Source organism: Salvia splendens, chromosome 11 (assembly GCF_004379255.2).
Source record: "Salvia splendens isolate huo1 chromosome 11, SspV2, whole genome shotgun sequence".
NCBI lineage: Eukaryota > Viridiplantae > Streptophyta > Magnoliopsida > Lamiales > Lamiaceae > Salvia > Salvia splendens.
Window position 1 is genome coordinate 1,308,898 of NC_056042.1, and position 14,326 is coordinate 1,323,223.

Consider the following 14,326-nt stretch of genomic DNA (forward strand, 5'->3'; position numbering starts at 1 on the left):
TTCTTCCTGCGCCTGTACCTAGGGTTAGCAATGGTGTCATTTTTGAATTTGGTGTGAGTAAAATAACTGGGCAATATAAGATTTTATGTGGTGCATATGAAACTCGGTCTTGGTCTTGTTATGTATACACGCTAGGAGGAAGAGGACATTTGTTGAGAAGCCTAGTTGTACCATCACTAGACCGTCCCGAAAGAAGGCTACTGGTTGCTCCATTTTTGAATGGAAATCTTCATTGGTTGACATCGGATTTAAAGGGAAATAAACTGATATGTTGCTTTGATCTTGAAACTGAGCTCTTTACCAATCTTTCTCTTCCCGACAAAGTAGAATATCTCTCTCAATTACGTATTTTAGAGGAACGACTATGTTTATGTTCATACTATGGTTCTCATATTGTTATTTGGAGGTTGAATTTCTATGGAGATAAGAAATCTTGGAGTAAGGAATATACGGTCGACACCCTACCATATGGGGGAGGACTTGTTTACCCACTTAAAATATTGGCAAATGGTGACTTGTTGTACGCAGTGCGGTTCAATGGAAATCTATTTATCTACTCCAAAAACGCTAAAGCTACTGTGACAAATGGTCGTCTTAAAGGATATGACTATTCTTCTAACATATCTTTTTACACCCCAAGCTTTCTTTCGCTCAAAGCCATGGAGATTCACAATGTCAAGTCATTAAAAGGCAAAATATTTCGTGACTCATTGCGAAATTCAAACTCTTGATGGTAGGCTATATTTTTTCTGGATTCTTACATTATTTTATTTTATGTGTAACATATATACAATAAACTATTTTGGTGCAATAATATTGTGAATTGGTATATTGTGAAGTGGTTTTACTGATTAGCTTAGCCTTCGGGAATAGGAGTCCTATTTGATTATGATACAGATTTTAAGAAATATAGAGAAAACTAATGAGTTAAATAAGTTAGTGAAATATGAGTCTCACATATATGTATATATATTAGTTTTATAACAAAATGTGAGTGAAATAAGTTGATGGAATGTGGGGCCTACTTACCCTTTATCATAAAATTAAAATAGAACACTTATTGTAGGACGGACCGAAATGGCAAAACATGACTCTTTAAGACCATGTTTGGTTGACGGGAAAATAAAGTTGGCTAGGTAAATAATTCCTGGGAATATAATTCCTAATAACTTTACTTTAGTGTGTTTGGAATATATTAAGATTTTAAATTTTATATTTGATTCAAACACCAAACTCTAACTGTACTTCTACTTAGTATTATTCTTATTTATAAAAAAGATTAATAATAGTATAAATTTTTTAATAAATTATTAATTACAAATGATAATAGTTATATTATTATACTTATTATTAGTTTAAATATGGATTATCCATCATTAATATATAATAATATAATTATAATTATAATTACATGGAGTATTATAATCATAAATTATCATAATTATAAATATGATTATTATAATTATATTTATACTATTTATGGATATTATAATTTAATAAATTTTATAATTTGAAATTTCAATATGACTTTATTTATTAATTATTAATTTATAAAATAATAATAGTTATTTATTATTATATAATTTACATCATAGTTATATTTTAATTATTTTATAAATTATTAATTATTATGATGATAATAACAAAAATACATAAATATAATAATAATAATAATAATAATAATAATAATATAGTTATAATTATGATAATTTTAATTATAGTTATTTATTATACCGTAATTAAGTATGGTTTATAACTTTAAATTAGTTTTAATACATTGTAATTAATAATAATAATGATAATCATAATAATAGTAATAGTAATAGTAATAGTAATAGTAATAATAAAAATATACTTATATTGTATTAAATATGTAAGAATCCCAAAACTTGGAAAAAGAATACCTAAGAAAAGTTAGGATTCAGAATCCTGGAAAATTGTGATAACTTTCCTTGTATCAGGATTCTGATTACCTTCCCAGTTTGATTAAAAATCGAAACAAACACAAGATTTTTAAATTTAAGGAATCAGATTACTTTCCCAGATATAATCTTGACAACTAAACATGGCCTTATTGTGGGACGAATGGATTAATATAGTACTATAAGCTAATAAAGAATAGTGAAATCGACTTGATCATCATAAAATATGTTGAATATCTCTTTCTCAGAACTGTGCATACATTTATAACGAGTTGAAAAAAAAATATTACTCCCTCCGTCCCAACATAAGAGTCTTATTTCATCTTTACCATAAATGGTAAGTAGGCTCCACATTTCCACCAACTTATTCCACTCACATTTTATTATAAAAGTAATATACTCCCTCTGTTTCATTAAAGATGACCCATTTCATTTTTCACACGTGTTTTGGAAAAATCATACTCCATATTATGTGGAGGAAAAATAAAGTAACAGAGAGAATAATGTAGAAGAGAGCCTCTTCCATATTATTCTCTTTCTTAATTTACTTTCCCTTCACTTTAACTATTTATTATGATTTTTACAAAACACATGCGAAAAACGAAGGGGAGTCATCTTAACTGGGACGGAGGGAGTACATAAGTGGGACTCATATTTCACTAATTTATTCAACTCACATTTTTCTTTATATTTTTTAAAACTCGTCTCCTAACTAATTAGGACTCTTAAGTTGGGACGGAGGGAGTAGTACACAAACCATGTACTCCCTTGATAGAAATTTTTAATTTTGAAATTACCAACCTTTATTAAATTTAGGATTTTTTCTTTGTTTTGTTTTAAATGAAAAATGAAGCATTAGATCAAAATTGAATAATTGTGATGTCCTCTTACGCGACAAAACTGGTTCTTTGTCGTTGGTATCAACAATCACCGTATGTACGTATCTCTAATTATTACTCACTAGTCCCAATAAATATGAAACGTTTGCTTTTCGACTCGAGAGTTTATGTAGTGTTGTTTTGTAAGTTAATGAAGAGGGGATAACGTAAGAGAGCAGAAAAAGTAGATATGATGTTATTTTTATTTTAGGAAATGTTTCATTTATAATGGGCAGATGGAGTACTCCATTAAATGATTCTCTAATTCGCCGACCTAAATAGTACTCGCTTCGTCCCAACTAAGTTGAATCATATTCCTTTTTTGGCGTTTTTATATAAAAAAATAAAATATCTAATCACCACATTATTCTATCATCTATTTTACTTTCTCTTATCTCTCCTACTTTTTTTCCTCTCTCCTCAACGCAATTCTAAATTTTCGTGTCCAAAATTTTTTGCTTGACTTAATTGGAATGGGACGGAGGAAGTACCATACTACTATGAATATTGGTTTGGGCCCCACCTTCAAATCCAAAAGTCTGCCACGGTGGACGCATAAGGAGAAGGAAATAAATCACCTATTAAAAATGATGGCCTTTTTATTCTTCAAACTTTTTCTTCACACAATCATATTGATAATCGACATTGTAACCATATGAAGAATATTTCAAAAATATAGTATAAAAATATTGAAAAAGTATTTGAAAAATAGCCTTGCACTCATGAAAGAAATCATCAAAATAAACTTTGATGTTCCACAAATTCTCAAGAGATAAAAGGAATTCAGGTAAAAATTGATGGCATAATATTTAGATGATTATTATCCATATCCATAAAGAAAAATAAATCTATCCATATATATACTAGTACTATATATTCATGTGTGGGGTTTTAAACTTGTAGAAGGAAAGAAAGAAGCAAGACAGCCCACAAATGGGAAATGGGTGCTTCAAGCCTTTATCAGAGCCCAAGGTTTTCTTCATTTACTTGTTATTTTTTAAGATTCTTGTTCTATTTCTCTTTAGATTGTCATAAGCCTCTTTATTCCTTTTGATATATTTCAATAATAATGAAGGATGAGTTGCTTACAACTCTACCGCATGAGATTATGATAGAGATCCTGCGCAGATTCACGATTAGAAACATTATGAGGTGCAAGTGTGTTTGTAAATCATGGCGCCATCTTATAGAGGAGGTTGACTTTGCGACATTGCATACTCCGGAACAAGGCCTGGCTTTCGCTCTTCCGGGCCATGAGTTCAAAGTTTGTGATGCGGCCATTAAGCCATTTCTCCGAGTCTTGTTGCCTAGTCAATGTTTGACTAATCCTGCTTGTACCAAGTGTGATGTAATTGATTCAGCTAATGGTTTGATTTTGGTGAGTTGTAAATGTGTTAATAATATTTTCGTATGCAATCCGATGACGGGTGAATATGTTGTGCTTCCTCCTCCGCCTATTCCTATGAGTAAAGGTAGTGTCATTTTTGGATTTGGAGTCAGTAAAATAAGTGGCCAGTATAAGATTTTATGTGGTAAATATCATTATCGGTCTTGGTATTGTTATGTGTACACTTTAGGTAGAAGAGGAGGGTCGTGGAGAAGTCTCGCGTTACCAGCACTAGACCATCCTCGACAACGACTATTGGTTGCTTCATTTTTGAACGGAAATCTTCATTGGTTGGCATCTAATGTAGTGTGTTGCCTTGATCTTGAAACTGAGCTCTTCACCAGTTTTTCTCTTCCTCTTTGCGACGTATATTTATCTCAACTACGTGTTTTTGAGGATCGACTATGTTTATGTTTATGCGATACTTCTAAAAATTGCCATATTGTTATTTGGAGGATGAATACCTATGGAGATACGAATTCTTGGACTGAAGAATATACATTTGACAATCTACCACATAAAAATGGACTTGTTTATCCAATCAAAGTACTGGCAAATGGCGACTTGTTGTATGCAGTGCAGTATGATAGCAAACTATTTATCTGCTCTAAAAACACTAAAACTATTTTTGTAAATGGTCTTCATCGAGGAAGTCGAATGTATTCTTGCAACATATCTGTTTACACCCCAAGCTTTCTTTCGCTCACAACCTTAGGAATTGACAATGTTGAGTCATTAAAAGGAAAAATATTTCCTGCATACTCATAGTGACCCTTGATGGCCGATTATATTTTTTTGGATTCTTAACATTATTTTCAATTTTTATGTAACATTCAATTACTTATACCTGTTATGAAATAAAGTTATAAACTATTTTGGTGGAATTCTTTTGTGACATTAGTATATTGTGAAGTGTTTTTACTATTTCAGCTCAGCCATGTGGAAAATTTTATACAGTAGTATAAGCTATCAAGGACTACTGAAAGTCTGAAACCGACAAGCTTATGTTATACTCCTTCCATCCCAATAAATATGAAACGTTTGCTTTAAACCGACAAGCTTATGTTATACTCCTTCCATCCCAATAAATATGAAACGTTTGCTTTTTGGCACGAGATTTTATGCAGTGTTGTTTTGTGAGTTAAAGAAGTATAAAATTATTTCTATTTTATACTCCTTCCATCCCAATAATTTTATACAGTAGTATAAAATTATTTCTATTTTAAGAAACGTTTCATTTTTAATGGAGCGGAGGAAGTACTACATTTGATATCTCTTTCTCAAAATTGTGCATACAAATATAACAAAAAGAAAAAAAAACTGTTCACAAGTTATGCACTCATTGAAAGAAATTTTCAAACTTTGAAAACCAACCTTAGAGAAATTTAGTAAAGTGTGGGTCCATTTACAAAAAATAGTAAAAATGAAATGGAGTAACAAATTTAATTGTGGATATCGAGACATTTAATAGCATACATTAATTGGGATTATTCAATACTTGTTTAGTCACGAAATCACCATTAGTTCTGACAACATCTCTTCTTACACCCCAACCTTTCTTTCGCTCACAACCATGGGGATTCACAATGTTGAGTCATTGAAACTCAAATAATTTCTTCTGATTCATAGATTTTTGACCTATTTTTTTTACCAGGTTCTTGTATCAATTAAATCATAATTGATCCTGAACGTGGTACACTGATTCGGGCTCACCTGAGCCCGATGATGTGATCATTGTACCTCAATCCACCGGCTTAGTCAAAGTACCACACTATCACACAAAAGAATTCTACAACAATATAAATGTGGACTATCACACAAAATTACTCAATTCGTATGACGTAGGGGTGAGCAAAAAAACCGAAAACCGAATATCCGAACCGAACCAAACCGAAATTTTGAAATTCGGTTCGGTTATTTCGGTTTTTCGGTTCGGTTTTGAAAATACAAAAATTTCGGTTTTTCGGTTCGGTTCGGTTCGGGCGAAGAAAAAAACCGAAAAACCGAATAACCGAATTATATATATATTCTATTAATTTAATATATTATATTATATATAATATATAGTATATTCTTTTAATAAATTCTACTATATTATATATATTATATGTATTATTAATTTTATACTTATATATAAATATTCTATTAGTATATATAAAATAAAATAAATTACACACATATATATATTAATATTATATTTATTTTTTCGGGTTTTTCGGTTTTTTCGGTTTTGTTCGGGTTTTTCGGTTTTTTAAGTTCGGTTTTCGGTTTTTCGGTTTCATTTTTTCGGTTTTTCGGGTTCGGTTCGGTTTGGATTTTGAACTAAATTCAGTTTTTTTATTTTGGTTCGGTTTTGACAAAAAACTGAACCGAAACCCGAATGCACACCCCTAGTATGACGGTATAAACCTTTGTTTTTTGTATAAAATATCATTTTCCAATTTTATTAATGATAAATGGTCTATTTACACAAAAAGAAAAGACATAGATTACAATAATTTTAACATTTTTGGCTACTATTTATATTGACAAAGTAAATAATCTACTTTATTATCACAAAGCTTAAGAGTCCGCATTCTACGGAAAAAAGTAACAATAATTGTTCTTCGAAATTTGTTCAACGCCATTAGTATATTTACATGAAAATAGAAAAATAAAATAAAATGGAATAATAAAAATAATAGAAACCCGATTACATTGTTTAGTTTATTTCTTAGTGGGTTGTAACAAAAATAGTAGTACGTGAGATTTTCATATCAGTAGTCAATTACTTTCACTATATAAAGACACATTTTTAATAATGAAAATATGTGATCAGATGACTAATTTCATATATTAAACTCAATTTAATAGCTTTCAACAGTTAATATTTCCTAAGATTGTAAGCATTCGATATAAGCATTCTAACAATAATAAAGACATGTTTCTAATAATAATAGTATGAGATAAAGATGACTAAATTTATTAAACTAACTTTGATAGCTTTTAACAGTTAATATCTCATATATAAGATTATAAACGATGTAAAAACATGTTTCGAATCATAATAATATGAGATCAAATGACTAATTTAATATAGCTTTCAGCAGTTCATATTGCATAAGATTATAAGCATTTATGATTTCATTTTCATATTTCATAAGATCATAGACATTATCTATCTTTTTATAAATAATTTTCACAATATAAAGATAAATTTCCAAATTCTCATAATAATAGTTAATGCTCCATAAGATTATAAGCATTCTCTATCTTTTTATAATATAACCACTCTTATATAAACCCTCCAAACTCTACTTAGCTTTATAAGCTCACCAAGTACGTAATACAATGTTCATAATTAATTATATTTCTCTAATATTCATTTTTTTTTAAATGCAACTATCATAACACATTTTTTTTACTAGGGAAAGTTACATATCAGTTTGAATCTTCCAAAGAGTTTCGGGACGTACACAACATTAATTCGTTTCGACAAAATGGAAGATAAGGGATATCACTAGGAAGCGGGATTCAAATTTCCAACTAGGACTCGCGAATGGCACATCAAAGTTGACGAGTACGAAGATGTTATAAAAATTACTACAAAAGTTGGGAATGTTGAGAGTCACTACATGACCCCTTTGAGAAATGTATGTTGTGAAGGGATGTCATATAAATTCTTGGATGATGAAAGGAAATTGACATTAATATTTCCCAAATGAAGAGTAAGGGCTAGCTCAAAGTTTTAAGTTCATGTTTGATTTATCTAGATATATTTTACTATCATTTTGGATAATAATAATAATAATAATTGGTGTGTTAAGTTGAGCGTAATTATAAGCTCCTCTCCTGGTTTTCTTTGTCGGTTTTTTCCCGGATTGCTTCGAACTGTATAGAGTCCAACATAGCTTTACAGATATGTACTTCCTTATTTGAGTTATCTTATAATATATATTATCTAAATATCTTATCCCTTTTTCTCTTTCTTCTCACCTTTTTTCTCAAGTTTTTCTATAAGCCTAACCCTAGCTAGGCATTTGCCGCTTCTCAAGTTTTTTAGGAAAAGAAAAAAAAACAAAGGATATCATAATACTCATATTTACTCTTCATTTCATATTACATTTTAAGTAAAAATTTTCACTTCAATTTATGCCAAACATTCTACGAAAACAACACGAATCTGCCATCAAAATTTGTATAGCAAAACATTCAACGAAAGATATTAAAATGTAGGACGGACAAACTGTGTGGGTTGAGTCGTTATCAGGTCAACTTGATAACGACTCAATAAGGCATAATCTGAACTCAACCTATTATGAAAACTGTCAGCCGAACATAACACGACATGATATAATTTTAGTTAACATGATATGAGAATAACACAAACATAATTTACACTATCAAAATAGTATGATATTACAAGATTAAAACCTGATTTTTAAAGTTAACGTAAACAATTAGTTATCACCCATTATCTCCATGTGAAATATTATCAAAACAATCAGCTTTATGTATAAATAAAAGCTGTGAATATTTTCTGAATATGCTTGACTTGCGATATGGATAGTTTACCTTTTATTTCACTTTTTATTAAAATAAAATTTGTAAATTGAAAAATTCATTTGTTATAAGCTCCACCATATTTGGCTGCGCCGACCACCGCAAGGCATCAGTCTCGACATAAAAAGGAATGGAGAAGTCAGAAAGTCGTAAAACTGGGGCGGAAACCATGGCCGATTTCAAGAGACAATGCTAGAAACTCGAAATGATCGTTATGAGTATGAAAAGCCGTTTTAAGCACATCATCCAGTTGCATACGAATTTTGTGATGCCCAAACCTTAAATCCAGCTTCGAAAAATGCGAGCATCGTGTAATTCACCAAATAGTTCACCTGCCATGGGTAATGTAAAGTGATCCGGCGTTGTAGCCTCGTTTGAAGCCCTATAATCGACACAGAAGCGAAATGATCCATCATTTTTTCGAAAACAAAACACCGGCGATGAAAACGGCGTTCTATCAATGTTTTATATGGCCTAACATTGAACAGATAAAATCAATACTCAAAAATTTAGAGACCAATTTTAAAATTCAAAACCAAAAGGTGAAAAGTTCTATAGTTTAAAGGCACAAAAAGTAAATACAACATTTTCCTGGCACAAAAAGAAAAGAAGAAAAAAAATTATCATGGGCCGGGCCATATTGGCCCATAAGCCCGTTGACATTCTTTTCTCTATTGGCCCATATATATTACTACCTTAAAACTGACAACCTTTAATTGATCCTAATTGTGGTAGGTACACGAAGGCGATGTGTGTGCCTACAATATATATGCTACATTGATTAGGGTGTCAATTGTCATTAAAATAAGTTTTTAAAATATTTTAGTATTTTCAGTTGTCATTGAATTTAATTCTGCATAACATTGAATTAATAGCATTATGTTATAATCGTTTATACACATAAAGATTTTTTGTTAAAAGGGAAAATGACTCAATTAGAGTGGACATCTCAAAACTCAAAAGGAATACGACTCTGCTTATCTTAGGAGAGAGTATTAATTAACAAAATTATCCTTGATCATAATTATTAATTAATTTGGTAACCGTGTACGTGTGTTATTGCAATCCTAAGAATGATATTTGATATTTACGAAATAAAATCTAGTTTACGAAATAACAATATATTTATATGTGTGTGTCTGAAACTGGAAGAAGCAAATCAACCGGACATGGGGAAACTGGAAGAAGCAAATCAATCCTCCAAGGCTTTACTAGAGCATGAGGTTTTCTTCATTTACTTGTTATTTTTGTTCATTTTCGGTTTTGATTACCTTAACCATCTTTAACCTTTTGATACTAATTAAATCCAAGTATGATTAATCAATCATACTCCCTCCGTCCCCTCTCATGTGATGGATTTCTTTTCGGCACGGAAATTAAGAAAATGATATGCATTGAGTTAAAGTGGAGAGAGTAAAGTATGAGAGAGGAAAAAGTAAAAGAGATAAAGAGAGAATAAAATAAGAAAGAGAGAGAATAAAGTAAGAGATGATTGAAGTTTTATTTTTAGCTAAAAAGGGAAATTAATCACTTGAGATGGAACAACCCAAAATGGAAAATTGATCACTTAAGGTGATCACTTAAGGTGGGACGGAGGGAGTATAAAAAAAATTGAAGAATATTTTTTTCTTCATCTGCGTGTCTTCCCCAATCTAATATATTTCGATGATCATGAAGGAAGATTTCTTCTTAATCCTACCGGAAGAGATAATGAGAGAGATCCTGAGAAGGCTCCCGATTAAAAGCAGTATAAGGTGCAAGTCTGTGTGTAAAGCGTGGAATAGTCCAATACCATGCCTGGCTCTCGTTCTTCGACGCGATGTGTACACAGTCTGCGATGAGAGCTTCAGCCCACTTTTTGAATTCGTGTTGCGTAGCTGTGACGTTCCATGTCTAGATGCTCCTTGTGACAGTCGTGCTATAATTGATTCAGTTAATGGTTTGTTTTTAGTGTGGCATGCATGCGTTAATACTATTTACGTATGCAATCCAATAACTAGTGAATATGTCGCACTTCCTCCTCCACCTCGACCAATGAGTAAATGTGGTACATTTTTGGGATTTGGAGTGAGTAGAATAAGTGGACAATATAAAATTTTATATAGTATTCACGAACCTAGTAGTAGGTTTTGGTATTGTTATCTATAAACTCTAGGAGGACGAGGGTTGTGGAAAAGCATAGCAGTACCAACGCCAGTCGATCCTATGCCACGACTACTAATTGCTGCATTTTTTAATGGATATCTTCATTGGTTGGCATCTGATCTAAAGGGCAATCTCTTGATGTGCGTCTTTGATATTCACTCTGAGCTATTTGGCGGTTTTCCTCTTTCAATTCCCGGGAGATTAAATGCATCTCAGCTAAGTATTTCGAAGGATCAACTATGTTTATGAAATACTTTAGATGATAATTTGCATGTTGATGTTTGGGGGATGAATAACTATGGAGAAACGATTTCTTGAATTAAAGAATATACCTTTGACAACCAACCAAAAATCTATGGAGCTATTTACCCATTCAAAGTAATGGCAAATTGTGACCTGTTGTTTGTGGGACAATATACTAAATTTACCAATGGACTATTTAATGGCAAATGGTGACTTGTTGTTTGGGGGACAATATACTAAATTTACCAATGGACTATTTATCTACTCCAAAGACACTGTTGTGAGATGTAGAAGTGATCTAGGATACACCTTATGTACTAACAACTTATCTTCTTACACCCCAAACTTTCATTCACTCACAACCATGGGAATTCACAATGTTGAGATATTAGAAGTCGCCTAATTAGATATTGTATTGCATTGTGTTCAACACCATGAAATTTATTTCATATTTTACTCTTACACCATGCATACATCTCTCTCTATTGTGGATATAAATTTAAATCAAAAAAGAAATTAAAAAAAACAATTTGTGTCTCCTTTTTTCAGCAGGTAGAGCCTATTTAGAATCGAGTTCATTTAAAGTAATTTACACGCTACTCCCTCCGTCCCACTTTAGGAGTCTCATTTGAGTCGGGCACATGTTTTAAGAAAGTGTTTGAGTGTGTAATAAATAAATGTTGTAGTGGATGTTGAGACCCACTTAATTGAGTGTGTAATAAATATATTTTGTAGTGGATGTTGGGACCCACTTTTAACATTTTTTTTACTTACTTTGTAGGCATTTTTTATTAGTTTATCCCAACCGGGACTTCTAAAGTGGGACGCCCGAAATTGATCAACTGGGACTCTAAAGCGGGACGGGGGGAGTATATTTGAGAAACAGTACATAAACCATGCAGTCATTGAAAGAAATTTTCAAACTTGGAATAATCAACCTTAAGAAATTTAGGATGTTTTCCTTATGTATTAAACGAAAAATGTAGCATTAGGACAAAATTTAATAATTGTGATTCCCACAAAATCTCAACTGACAGAAGGCAATCTGGTAAAGATCGATGGTAAAGATAATTAAGCACTCAAATTCCAATTTTTGAAATTGCACTCATTGTTTAAATAGTATACTATTAAGTAAATTAAGAAGTGTAAATTAGTGGGATCTGTCAATAATATTATTGGTGCCTTTGAGTTTTGATAACAGCTTAATTAAGGTGTAATTGAACAAACAATGTATAAGTAATAATTTGTGTCACATTCTTGATTTAATTAACATATACCCTCTATCACAATTGACTATTTGTGGGGGCAAAAGATCTTCTACAATCTCAAAAGATGCTCATGAAATGGAAATCTGACATGAAAATACTAGAGCTACCCAATTTGGTGGGGGATCTTGCCACATAGTATTAATGTGTCTACAGTGACGAATCCAGAAAACAAGACTAGTAAGATCAGACACAGTAAAGTAACATATGACAAAAGTTAACCCAACCCTTGGTATCGGCCATAGCGACCGAATTTAGTGGAGTTTTCCGACCCTAATGAACCAGCCGGCGGTAGGGTTGGTCGATCCACTGGATCCCCATTTATTATATATGTGTGGTTTTCTCTCCCTCTTTTAGATGATTAGAGGAAAATTATGTCTAAATAAATGTGAACAAAGATCGAAAACTGAATAAAATGACATCATCAATATACAATTATTCAACAACCAAATTTTCTTGAACAAGAAAAGTTGTGGGTGAATTGTTCATATTTTAGGGTTTTCTAAAGATTCATCACAAAGATCGGAACTGAATAAAATGACATCATCAGTATACAACGGCCCTCACAAAAATGAATTAACATAATGAAACACATATATGTATGTATCTATATATATATATATAATCAGAGAAAAAAATTACCACAAATAGATCTGAAATCTCACGAAAACGGCGTCGTAGAGGAAGTCGACCGATCATCCATTTTCCTACTCTTCTTCTTCTTCTTAAAAGAAACCCCCCTCGCCTTTGCCTGAAACTCCTTCACCTCCCTCAGGTAAACCCTAATCTCGCCGCTCGCGAAGGGGTTCGTCTCGGGGGGCCCGCCATGCTCCTCGTAGGCGGCGCGCAGCCGCCCGATGAGGGCGTCCAGGCTGCCCCACGCCTGCCTGAGGGGGCAGGCGCAGGGAGCAGGGGGGTCGGGCTGCCCGTAGAAGGGGCAGCCCTGGAGATGGACCTTGGTCTTCCCAAACTGGTCCAAGTACCGAAGGAAATCCAGCACGTGGCTGCCGGTGCAGCGGTGGAGCTCCACCGGCGGCCGTTGGTTCCTCAGGAACTGGCCGAAGGTGTTCCAGTCGCGCCGCTTCTGAGACTCGTAGCGGCTCGGGACGGCCGCGGCGGATGGATCAGTGTTATTGGTGGCGGTGTCCATTGATTTGATTCGGTTTTGTTTTGTTTAGTTTGTTGAGAGATGATAAATAGGGCAAGAATTGAGTTGAAGGAAGAGAGAATGAAGGAAGATATGACTATTGAGTTGACATGCAATGGGCCACCAAAGTGTTGCTTTCTTCAAATGGAAAATTTTGTCAATTTGAATTTTTTTTCGTACATAATTTTATTATTATTAAATAAATGTGAATTATTGTTATTTTCTGTTTATATTTTGAATTGTGCTCTTAGCGCGCAATTGATCAAGTTGTATGTAGTAGTACAACTTTATCATGGTATGTTTTTATTTGTGCTAGAAAGCTGTTTAGTGAAAGATAATAGACTAGATTACAATAATAGATTAATTAATTATAATTGGACTAGATTACATTATCCTTTTCATTATAGAAAATGACAATGTATACGTTATACACGGAGATTTCCTAGATTGTACCAAGAAATTTTTCCCGCATCGAAATGGTACTACACGTGAATATCCAAAGTATTGGATTCACCTGCAGGATTAGATCAATTGTGACTGTGTTATATGCTCAGCGCATGGGTTTGTACGGTTTGTTTTCATGTACGTAATTTTCGTTGTGTATCATTAGATGACGACATGAATTTCCAACAACTAGGAGGGTGATGATGTATATTTGAAATAATTATTAAATTTCCTACAACTAGGAGGGTGATGATGTATATTTGAAATAATTATTAAAGGAATGGATCCGAAGTCCTAAGATACAATTACTGTAAGATAGGAGACACAAACAAGAAGCTTGCCTTCTCGAGTAG

At 32.5% G+C, this 14,326-nt stretch overlaps 1 protein-coding gene across 1 annotated transcript; it reads right to left on the bottom strand.

The window, feature by feature from the left end:
- Nucleotides 1-12,786: 12,786 nt before the first annotated feature.
- LOC121754158 (protein LIGHT-DEPENDENT SHORT HYPOCOTYLS 10-like) lies at nt 12,787-13,634 on the bottom strand. The gene has a single exon (XM_042149506.1). It carries the CDS (start codon nt 13,530-13,532, stop codon nt 13,044-13,046), a length of 489 nt encoding a protein of 162 aa, XP_042005440.1. The 5' UTR covers nt 13,533-13,634; the 3' UTR covers nt 12,787-13,043.
- Nucleotides 13,635-14,326: the final 692 nt, after the last annotated feature.